Below are 12,143 nucleotides of genomic sequence, written 5' to 3'. Positions count from 1 at the left end.
TCTGGCTAATAGGAGGGTGCCACTGTGCACATTCTTGCATGTCTTTTAGTGAACATATGTGCATATTTCTGTTGCGTGCACAACTAGGAGAGGATTGCTGGGTCACAGGGGATACACATAATCAGCTTTAATGGGTACTTCTGAACATTTTGCTAAAGAGATTACATTGGGTATTGATTTTCAAGTTATTTGTGATACAATATACCATCTGATTATGCAACTTGGATCTGAATCACTGGGTTATCTGCATACAGATTTCCATTGTAGCCCTCCTTGTCCTTCCAGTGTGGTAAGGTCTTTTGTGTGTGTGTGTGTGTGTGTGTGTGTGTGTGTGTGTGTGTGTTGCGGGATGGGAGAGGGTAGCACGAGAGTGTTTGTTCCTTTGATGTCTTATGCAAATATATCAGAAAACAAGATCCTAAAAATCATTCTCTGTCAAACTTTAGCCTTTGATTTTATAACGGAACGGCAGACGTTGCGTATTTACGAACACTGGGCTACGCTGAGGTGGGAATGGTGTGGGTACTGGGCATCTGAGTTTTATTGGGGCCTGTTGATCACCAGCCTCCGTGGTTTCTCTCCCACGACTGCAGTTCTTCGAGAGCAAGAGAAGAATTGGCCCTGCTACGAATGTAACCGCCGATTTATAAGCTCAGAGCAGCTGCAACAGCACCTCAATTCGCACGATGAGAAACTGGATGTCTTTAGCAGGTATAATAATAAGGGGGCAGATTTCAAAAACTTAGTTTTAGAGTTCCAGGGTCGTTTCTATATCATCTGTGAACGTATGAGTCTGTGTGTGTGTGTATGTGTGTGTGTGTGTGTGTGTGTGTGTGAGCGCGCTTGTGGGTAGACAGGTAACCAGGTAGGCTGCCGAAGGATATTTCTTATCCGTCATTTCCTTTTTTCCACTGGTCCTCATTACTACTTGTGTCTTTTCCAGCATAACCAATACCCAGCAATAGGACATCTTTTCACCTTAGTAAAATCTCCCCTAACTAGAGATTCTGAAATAGGAATTCTTCTGATTTTCAAACTCTTTTCAGTAGTAGGATTCCTTCATCAGACTAAGTCCTATGTTTAATTCCCACTATATAAAGAAGGTAGGTGACGGAGAATTCCACAGGATGGGGTAAGCAGCAGCTGAATCACATAGGCCTGATGGGTAGTGGTGGGAAATTCGACTTTAATTCTATGTGTGATAAGAAGTCTTTAGAGTCTGCTGATCAAGGGATATTGTGATGTCAGTTACATTTCTCAACATCACTGTGGATAAAAATAAAAACATCACCTTAGCTTGTACTGCAGTAAGAGCGAAGACAGGGAGTCTAGGTAGAAGCTATTTCAACAGTTCCGATGAAAAGTGAGAGTGGTTCCGGGCAGAGCAGTCCCAGCGGGACAGCTGTAGGGTTGCCAGCTTTTATGGGATTTGAAAAGAGAGGAGATGGTGTGAAGTGGCATTTAGGGAAGTGGGAGAGTAAATATTGCAGGGAAGTCCGGTGTGATTGCCTGCCACGTGAGTGAGGGCTCAGTGCGTCACGGCTGTGTCGTCACCGAGCGCCTTCCACTGCGAGGGTGCCGGTGCAGAGCCGGCAGGAAGTCGGTTCCACCAAGCGCGTGCAACGCAGCAAAAGTGATGAAGCAGCAGTGGGGAGAGAAGAGCATGTACAAGGGAGTGACTCCAGTGAAGGACCTCGGAGCTTCTGAGTGCAAGAGCGGAGAGAAAACATGAAGAGGACGCAGGACTGCAGACAGGGGACAGGACTGGGCTGGAGCTGGTGGTGAGGCGGAAGGATCGTTGAGTCCAGGTGCCTGAGGGCGTGAGCTGGGAAGTTAGGACACGGTGTAGGAGCGGGCGAGGCATGGCATCAGGACAGGGGATTCTGCACCTACCAAGGACGACAAGGCAGAGGGTGTGACCACGGGAGCAAACGTCTGGGGTGCACGGAGGACACAGCAGGAGTTCCGTCGCGCCCTCCTGTGTATCCCGAAAACTCCGACCATGGCTCTGTTATAGTGCTTTCTATTTTCTGCTGTGAGGTTTGGTTTATATGCCTGCTGCCTCTACTGGACATCAGAGGGTAAAAACTGTTGCATGTAACTTACCGTCTTTTAGTGTCAAGCTCCATGCATGACACATTGTAGATAAAAATGTTTGTTAGCCAGCCGTTGAAAGAAATTTGAGGGCTTCCCTGGTGGCGCAGTGGTTGAGAGTCCGCCTGCCGATGCAGGGGACGCGGGTTCGTGCCCCGGTCTGGGAGGATCCCACGTGCCGCAGAGCGGCTGGGCCCGTGAGCCATGGCCGCTGCGCCTGCGCGTCCGGAGCCTGTGCTCCGCAACGGGAGAGGCCGCAGCAGTGAGAGGCCCGCGTACCGCAAAAAAAAAAAAAAAAAATTTGAGACAATTAGGCAAATTTGAACTTTGGCTAGATTTAATAAATGTTGAGCAACTATCACTTATTTTTTAGGTGCGATAAAGTTGTTGTGGAGATATGTGTATTATATATACAAATATATGTCCTTATGTTTTAGAGATACATATTGAAATATTTACAGATGAAATGATGTCTGGGATTTATTTCAAAATAGCCTAATGGGTACGTGTGTGGGAGAAGTGGTGAGGAAATAGATGGGATAAAACTGGCCATGAGTTGAAAGTATTGAAATGACGTAGCGGGTACACTGGGCTCCTTGTATTCTCCACATTTGCCGAGGTTCAGAACTTCCCATAATAAAGAGTCTTTTAATGTGGTGTTTACTGGATGTGCTATGGAACCGGTGAATTAGAAATTTGTTCTGACCTTCCGGAAGATTATAATAAAACAAGGGCGTTCCTTTGACTCTATAGCCACATTCCATGGAAGGAACATGAGGTGAGCAAGGGGGAGACTGGAATCTTGTATCCAGGACACACACTAGGCGTGTTCTGTCCTGTCTGCGTTGCTCACAGAATCGCAGAGATGTGTGCGAGCTTCCAGAATTTTTGGTAGCAAAATGGTGTCAGTGCTTTAACTTTTTAAAGCTCCTTTTATTCTGAATAATTTAAGACGTCTCTGTGAGCTATATAGATGGCAAAGATGAGAAATTTGGAAAGCGTGTATGAGCAAAGTGATTGTTTCCATTAGAAAAAAAGAATCAGGAAAAGAAATAAAGTGAGAGGACATTAAGATTTGGGGTGAATCCGGATCATTCAGGGAAATATGTGTTGTGTAACCATGTTTATATCTATAACCCAATGTCTTGTGTCCCCAGAACGAGAGGCAGAGGAAGAGGACGAGGCAAGAGGCGGTTTGGCCCCGGTCGACGGCCGGGACGCCCTCCCAAATTTATCCGCTTGGAAATAACCAGTGAAAATGGGGAAAAGTGTGATGATGGGACGCAGGTATGGGGGATGGGAAAGCAAGAGCTCTTCTTGGATGCTTGGTTAGAGAACTTAGGAGAACCCTTACTGGGCTCAGATACAAACGCCTTTCAGAGGGTGATAGTCCTGCCTGTCAGTGCTGTGCTGCCTGTTAATTAAAGACTGACTAGAGAAAGAGTAAAAAGAACGTTTTTTCAAACGTTACTTACAACAAAAACCCAACTCTGCTGCCCTAAAGGTTTGAAATTGTCCAGAGACATTACTGGGGGACTCTGTTTAATTAGTTTAAACAATTAAAATGATGATATGCCAGAAGAATCCTGTCATAGTCTTTTCCTCACAAAATGATCTGGAATGTCTCATGGTTTTTACATCCTGTGGTTGGTTGCCTAACTAATTTTCTCAGAAGGAAAAATATTCTTTTCTGAGCATAACGACGCCAGTCATTTAAAAACTAAAGCAGCAATTCTAAATCCTAGCACTGATGTCTATCTAGATAGGGAAATAATTGCTGCTTATTGCAATTTCAGGACTTGCTGCATTTTCCCACCAAGGAGCAGTTCGATGAGGCTGAACCTGCAGCTCTGAATGGGCTGGACCAACCGGAGCAGCCCCCGCCCCCAGTCCCTCAGCTGCCACCGGAAGCCCAGCCTTCTCTGGAGCACGAGACGGAAACGCACGAGCTGCACCTGCAGCCCCAGCACGAGGAGAGCGCGCTGCCCGCCCAGAGCGCCCTGACGGCCGACGACATGCGCAGGGCCAAGCGCATCCGGGTAAGCGGGTTGCCCGCCCCACCCTCTCCCAGCCCTGCGCCCCGCGGGCGCCGACCTCTGTCCAGGCGGCCAGCTGCGTATGTGCCCCGCCGTTCACCACCACTTCAAAGGCTTGCTTGCATCTCGCCGGTCACAGGCTCAAGCCCCTTGTTTTGGAAGGAAGTATGAACTGTTTCTCTGGGTGTCTGGGTCCCGTGGCAAGGCTGGCATGGCCGGTCCGAGATTCCATCAATTTAGCAGGTGACTCAGAAGCCTGGCTCCTGGCAGCATCCGGACCAGTGTAGCTAAAGTAGGATAGCTCTCTGGATCCCTAAACTCACAGATTGGAAATGGAGAGATAAGTACACTGAGTTGTAATAGTTACTTACACTGAAGCCTGGCTAATCTGTGCCTAATCATAGCTCTCAAGTCAGTTTGGGGTTTTGAATTTGTTTATCAACGGCTTCCAAGGGGAGACTGGCAAATGCCAGGACGCGTCAGTGCACAGGGACCTGAGTTCAAGTTGATCTGGCAGGTGCAGCCCACACACGGGGACAGCTTGGAGCTCAGCTCGGGGGTAGGTCACGTGACTGGCGACCTGACTTCAGGCCATGCGGCTGCAGGGCCTCCATGGCTGCCTGGCCGGGTGTGTTCTGTCCCTATTTCACAGACAGCGTTGAGTGTGCGTTAGGACTTGCAGGGGATGCACGTGGAGAGCAATGTGGTTTTGTGAGATCAGTGTCTGTGCGGACAATTGACATCCAGAAAAGAATGACTTAAACACGTGTTTGTGGTAGCAGGACGTTTAAAGACTTCTTAATCCTTTATGTGGATGAAAGAGACTTTTTGTATAACTTCCCAGGCTTTACAGTTTCTAGGTGGACGATCATTTTAGCTTATGTTTCTTTTGGTCTTATTTGCCTATAGGCTAGAAGGGACCTTGAACAATTGTCTAGTCCGTGCCTTCATTTAAAAATACATGTAAATGTTTGTTCCGTATGACAGCATGGAAGAACTCTAAGCAATCGGGCTAAATAGACTTTATAGGGGGCCTGAAATGGAAGCTTATAAACCTTATGGCTCCATGTATATTATTTCAAAAGGATATGTAAACCTACACAGATATAGACCGGAAAGGCAAAAGGCTATGCGTACCTTCCATCCGTCATGCCACACGACTCCCAATCTGCATTTCACTCTTTCTTGGGCAATTACTATCTTTTCTGCTTTGGCCATTCTGATTTTTCACTAGGTCCATAGAAATGCTTTCTAGATTTAATTTTTTGAAGGAAAAAACTAAAGCCCACATGTTTCGTGAGGTGTGGATGTGTAAGCATAGTGTAGCCGTGATCATACTTGTGTTCTGGAATGAACTGGGTTACTGGTTTTGGAACAGGGTTCCTTGTGCCAAAGCAAAAGCCATGTGTATGTGGCTTTGGAGGTCAGTCTTAGGTGAGCGATTTTTTTTCTCTTTTCCTCTCACAGATTCTAAAAAGCAGGGGCTATGTATTTTTTCATCTTTTCTATCCAGGTTGGTAATGACCAACTGAAGGGAAGCCTTCCAACCCCATTGGTAATGTAACTATTTTTCTCTCCTCTAATGCTGCCTGCTCAGTTGGAGCTGCAGGTATGTTTGTTTCCTGTGTTTCACTCACATAACGGAATGTTATTTAAGTGTTTGCCTGATCTGCTGTTCTTTGCAACCTGTACTTACTAAATCCTGGTGGAAACGGACAGTTTGGTTGCTACAGTCAATGCAAATTAGTTAGTGAATAATGATAATTTATTTTCAAATAGTAAGTGAGTGGGTTGCGGTTTGCTCATACACAAAATGAAGGGTAGGACTAAGTGATCTCCAAGGTCCCTTCCAGCTCTGAAACAACTGTATGACTTCTGCAGTGGCACTGAGTTCTGACTGTATGTTCAGCACTGCCTAGCTACACAGTAGAATTTTCACTGGTGTCCTGTCCTCTGGGATCTTCCAGTCTGATTAGGGAGGCAATGCTAATGTAAGGTGGGTCACAGTTAAGTGCTACACGTAAAGGTAGAGCCTATAATTACTATCAGAAGTTGGAAGAGTGAAAGGCCAAAGAAAGCTGGAGTTGGGGAATAATTTGTAGAAGAAGTGAGAGTTATACTGGTCCTTGAAAGAGAGACAGGAAGAAGGGAGATGGTTTCAGAGGACGGCAGCCATAGCACCAAAGGCCGACACCCAGGAATTGTTTGGTGTGCTTGCTGGCTGGAGGGTAGTGGAGAGTAGCCCGTACTGGGCAACGCTAGCCCATTAGAGGTTTTGAAAACTGGGCAGAAAACAGGCCAGAGAAAAGTTGTTTTAAAAAAAAAAAAAAAGCCAACAAACGTGATTGATTTTTCCTTTTAGTGTTAGGATCAAAATAATATGAAAATTAGTCAATTTAGGTTCCTTTAGCTGTTAACATCAGACTTCAGAAACGTTTTATGGTTTTGTCTGCAAAGGCCTGTTGACTCAGAATTCATCTCAGTGTGAGTCGAATCCCTTGTCACAGGTTTTAGCAACTATGCCATTTTGTCACCTTTCGAGCAGCTTATGTTCCATCCAGTACAGAGCGGTTGGCCAACGGCAACTCTGAGACCCATCCGTGCTGCTTCCACCCTTTCTCATGATTGCTTCTAGAAAATGTGTACCAGTTGCAGCTCTGAACTGCAGAAGATACCGTAGAGTTGAAATGGCCTGCAAGTGGGTTGGGGGGCGGACAGTTTCAGCACTTCCACTACCTTGTAATGAGAGGGTTACATTAGGATCGTTCGATCAGAGAAACCATCTAGTTCTTGAGTACTTAGTTCAGTGCTCCATGGAAATCAAAAAGACAGTAAGAACAAGGTTTGTTGATAGAGCTAAGAAAGTGGAGCCCGTCGGCTGCTGGGTTTAGATCAAGGGTCTGAGGACACTCACACTAAGCAGAGATGACAGGAGACTTATTAGCCTAACGGACTGAAACAAAACCACCATCCAGATTTGGTGCCCAAGGGGAAGTGGAATCTCCGTGGGACCAAGATCAGTTGTTGTGCGCTATGTCTGCCCTTGGAAACTTCACTGACCTTGGGTAAAGGAAATGATGCTTACATTCCCCGGGCACTCTAAATCTTGAATCTCTGAACCTCAGGATAGCATCTGTTCTTTTGCAATGTTTCCGTAAAGCTTGGAAAGTAGTCAGAATCGTGAGAGCTTTTATGTAAAATAAGTATCTGTCCAGATAGGGTAGAAAGAGTAGGTGACCGCTAAACCGTGTAATGAAGTGAAAGAAAGCTCTGTGGCTGATTTGAAAAAGGTCTGTTGTTTATGATCTCTTCAGGTGGTACAGAAAAGATCTCGAAATAATTCTTTTTGATTTTCATATGAAATACATTTCATTACTTTGCAAACTTTTATTGACACTTCCTATGAGCTCAGCTATTTTTTAAGAGACCTAGATACAAAGGAGAATAAAATATGATGCAACCCCAGTCAACCTGGGAAGATGATGGAATTGCGAAATATTTACTCAAGATAAATGAGTAGGTAAAATATCTCTCCCAACCCTATTAGAGAAGCCCTGAGAAAGATGTTCTCTGCTATATAGGAACTATGTTCCGAATTTTCACTAAGTCAACAGTAATTATTTTGCTTTTTCCCTAAATGATTATTTCACATTAAAGTTACTTCAGAAGTTGCTGCTTGTGAATAATTTGAAATTAAGTGTTTAAGCATTGTTCATTGTACTTTTTTCATTGCACAAATAACACATTAAGACCTCCATTAATTCTTTAATTACTAGTCTCTTATAGTTACATAAGCATACCCATTCACAGTATATTTTTTTGAGGGATTTACCCCCCCCCCCACCTCATAGCTATCTAGAACTTTCCCCCTGGTGTTTTGAGGAACTTATGAATGAGTCTTCATTATAGTAGAACTAAAATATTGATTCTGTATTCTCTGTGTGAAAGATGATTCTGTTGGTTTGCTCTCAGTAGAACATGAGTTGTTTTCTCAGTGGTGGTGATGAATTTGCACTAAGTAACCATCTTCCCTCACTGGGATTCCCTATAACAATTGCATGAATTTACAAGATGGCTAATCAGCATTAGAAGTGCAATCTGTGACTGAAAAGCAAAAAAGAGAGAAATTGACTGGTCTAGACAGGGAACAAAGCAATAAGCTTAACCCAATTAGCAAGGCATTCTAACCAATGGAACTAACCCGCTACACTGAGAAGCTGTCCTCTGCATTTCCTGAGTAGGAAGTGATTAAGGCACATAATTCCATTTAGAACGTGTGCTTACATATCTTGTCTCAGCTGCACACATGTTCATATAAATCTGTATCTTCCTTCTCTTTCAGTTCTTTTTCATAAATTGAGATATAATTCACTTACCATAAAATTCACTTTTTTTGTAGTGGTTTTTAGAATAGTCCCAGAGTTGCACAACCATCAGTTCTTTTCATTATCTTTATTTTTGCCGAGCATTTTAATCAAGCTTCAAGTTCTTTTTCTCAAGGACTTCAACAGGTAACATTTGGCTGACTCACTCCAACCTCATCGTGCATGTGTCACGCAACCCAAGTCATTTCTTCCAAATCTTCAATTTTTTTTTTTTTTTTTTTTCCTGCGGGCCTCTCGCCGTTGTGGCCTCTCCCGTTGCGGAGCACAGGCTCCGGACGCGCAGGCTCAGCGGCCGTGGCTCACGGGCCCAGCCGCTCCGCGGCATGTGGGGTCTTCCCGGACCGGGGCACGAACCCGCGTCCCCCGCATCCGCAGGCGGACTCTCAACCACTGCGCCACCAGGGAAGCCCCAAATCTTCAATTTTTATTCTACTTGACTCTGGGGTTTGTTTTACTCTATTGGCTTAGACAAAAAGTTTATTCGGGTTTTTCCTGTAACATGTTATGGGAAAACCTGAATGAACTTTTTGGCCAACCCAATATAAGTCCTCTATTTTTTGAACGTTACTTAGTTCCTTTCAAAAGAAAACACACACATAGACATAAAACAGCACACAAAAGTTTGTCTTTTCAAGATGAACTTCTTTGGAGATGGCTTCATTTTTAATGTCTTTACCAGAAAAAGCTTTCAACTGTGTGTCCTAGAGTTTAATTTCTGTGGAAAGTCTGTGATTGCAGAGATTGTCCTCTTTTCCTATAAATGTGCGAGCTGCTTACACACTTAACTCACTAAATTATCTCATATGTGTGTGTCTTTCAGAATGCAGCTCTTCAGCATCTGTTTATTCGGAAGTCCTTCCGGCCTTTTAAATGTTTGCAGTGTGGGAAGGCCTTCCGTGAAAAGGACAAACTGGACCAACACTTGCGCTTCCATGGGCGGGAGGGGAGCTGCCCGTTGACCTGTGACCTCTGTAACAAGGGCTTCATCAGCAGTGCGTCCTTGGAGAGCCACATGAAGCTCCACTCGGACCAGAAGACTTACTCTTGCATTTTTTGCCCAGAATCCTTTGACCGCCTTGATTTGTTGAAAGATCACGTGGCCATTCATATCAGTGATGGCTACTTCACCTGCCCAACTTGTAAGAAACGGTTCCCAGATTTTATCCAGGTGAGTGTCTGCTATCGCGATGCCTGAACGAACACTTCCTCTTTTAGGTAAAAGAAACTTCGAGTTTTGGAAGATTGACACAGCCTGTCATCTGCATTTCCATTCCTTCTTTGCAGCATCTTCTTAGTTGAGCATGATATTTCTTCAGTCAACCTACCTTTGATAAGCAAAGGATTACCATGACCCTTAATTGTCCAAATAAGACATTGGCATTTAAACATTTAAGTTGTATTACAAGTAATAAACACCCAGATCTGGTTATAATCTTTAAAAAGTCTTTCTTAATCCTTGCCAATACCCACTACTCATATGGCGCTTGTAGAAGACATACTCCCATTTCCTGGCCTGGAAACATTTTCTCCCCATCACTTTGGTTTCCTGTCTTGTGCTACTAAGGTGATGCATTTTGGAAGGAAACAAAGAGAAAGCTGGTATATAACATACTGTTTTTTTAAAAACTTTTTATTATATATTGGAGTATAGTTGGTTAACAATGTTGTGTTAGTTTCAGGTGTACAGCAAAGTGACTCAGTTATGTATATACAGGTATCTATTCTTCTTCAAATTCTTTTCCCATTTAGGTTGTTACATAATATTGAGCAGAGTTCCCTGTGCTATACAGTAGGTCCTTGTTGGTTATCCATTTTATTTTATTTATTTATTATTATTAATTAATTTATTTTATTTTTGGCTGCATTGGGTCTTCGTTGCTGCACGCAGGCTTTCTCTAGTTGCAGCAAGCGGGGGCTATTCTTCGTTGCAGTGTGTGGGCTTCTCATTGTGGTGGCTTCTCTTGTTGCGGAGCACAGGCCCTAGGCACGTGGGCTCAGTAGTTGTGGCACGCAGGCTCAGTAGTTGTGGCTCTCGGGCTCTAGAGCACAGGCTCAGTAGTTGTGGCGCACGCGGTTAGTTGCTCCGTGGCATGTGGGATCTTCCCGGACCAGGGATCGAACCTGTGTACCCGGAACTGGCAGGCGGATTCTTAACCACTGGGCCACCAGGGAAGCCCAGGTTATCCATTTAAAATATAGCAGTGTGTACATGTCAATCCCAAACTCCCAGTCTTTCCCTCCCCCCCACCCTTCCCCCTGGTAACCATAAGTTCGTTCTCTAAGTCTGTTTCTGTTTTGTAAATAAGTTCATTTGTATCTTTTTTTGGTTAAGATTCTGCATATAATTGATTTCTTTTTCTCTGTTTGACTTACTTCACTCAGTATGACAGCCTCTAGATCCATCCATGTTGCTGCAAATGGTGTTACTTCATTCTTTTTAATGGCTGAGTAATATTCTATTGTATATATGTACCACACCTCCTTTTATCCATTCCTCTGTCAATAGACATTTAGGTTGCTTCCATGTTTTGGCTATAATATACTTCTGTATTAAGCACTGACCTCCTCCCCTGTATTATATTCTGGAGCAAAATGGGGTGAGGATAAATTCCAGAATATTCATGATTTCATTTGGACTTCAAGTGATAATATTGTTACATGCTAGTGAATGAACAAGTAAGTCTAAATATCTAGTAAAAATATTGTGTCTCTCTCTCTCTCTTTTTTTTTTTTAAGTTACCAAAGCAAAAGGAGACTAGGATTTAATCATAGTTCATTTAGTGTTGGGAGTCTTGGTAATTTTCTCACTTTACACAAACAATTAGAGAAGTTGCTTTAAGGTGGAATTTAATGGCAAAAGAGACTCCAAAAATAATGAAGGAAAATGTCTTGTAGGGGTGGTTTGATATGACTCACTACTTAGCTCCCATCCATAGCTTTTCTTTGCTGGGTATTTATGGCAAAGAGAGTTCAGAGGCCATATTCCTTTGTTTAAGTTAACTAAAAGTATAGGGAATAAGTCCCAATTAAGGGGAAATGATGCTGTTGTTGTACGGTTCTCATATATGGGTAATGTGTTTTCTCTCGTCTGTCTCATGTCTTTAATTCTTCAGAATCTGATTTGATAGAAAGATGTAAAAGGACCAATTACTACAAGGGGCTAAGTTGCTTCTGTACATGTTGGAAGCAGGAAAAAGTGAGAAGGAATTATTTTTTGTCCTCTTATAGGTAATTTTTACCAAGATTCATCATTTAAATCCAAGGGAACTCTTGCTTTTAATCTTTTTTTTTTTTTTTTTTTTTTTTTTTTGCTGTACGCGGGCCTCTCACTGCTGTGGCTTCTCCCGTTGCGGAGCACAGGCTCCGGACGCGCAGGCTCAGAGGCCATGGCTCACGGGCCCAGCCGCTCTGCGGCACGCGGGATGCTCCCGGACCGGGGCACGAACCCGTGTCCCCTGCATCGGCAGGCGGACTTGCAACCACTGCGCCACCGGGGAAGCCCCCTTGCTTTTAATCTTTAAAAAAAAAAAAAAAAAAAGGAAAGAAAAATGGGTTCCACCTGATCAGGGCTTGGACTGAGCAAACATTTTCTTCTTCCTCTTCAAGTCCTGTGGGAGGTCGAGGTTGG

General features: G+C 43.9%; 1 protein-coding gene across 1 annotated transcript in view; it reads left to right on the top strand.

Moving 5' to 3' along the window:
• Window positions 1-12,143, top strand: part of PRDM10 (PR/SET domain 10) — an 89,181-nt gene that overhangs the window by 57,446 nt on the left and 19,592 nt on the right. The window contains exons 9-12 of the mRNA XM_067039327.1: window positions 594-711; window positions 3,252-3,381; window positions 3,891-4,133; window positions 9,336-9,683. Of these exons, the coding sequence (XP_066895428.1) occupies window positions 594-711; window positions 3,252-3,381; window positions 3,891-4,133; window positions 9,336-9,683 (839 nt within the window). The remainder of the gene's footprint in view (window positions 1-593; window positions 712-3,251; window positions 3,382-3,890; window positions 4,134-9,335; window positions 9,684-12,143) is intronic.

Source organism: Kogia breviceps, chromosome 7 (assembly GCF_026419965.1).
Source record: "Kogia breviceps isolate mKogBre1 chromosome 7, mKogBre1 haplotype 1, whole genome shotgun sequence".
Classification (NCBI taxonomy): domain Eukaryota; kingdom Metazoa; phylum Chordata; class Mammalia; order Artiodactyla; family Physeteridae; genus Kogia; species Kogia breviceps.
Note: the sequence above shows the minus strand (reverse complement) of the source record. Positions and strands in the feature narration are given on the sequence as shown.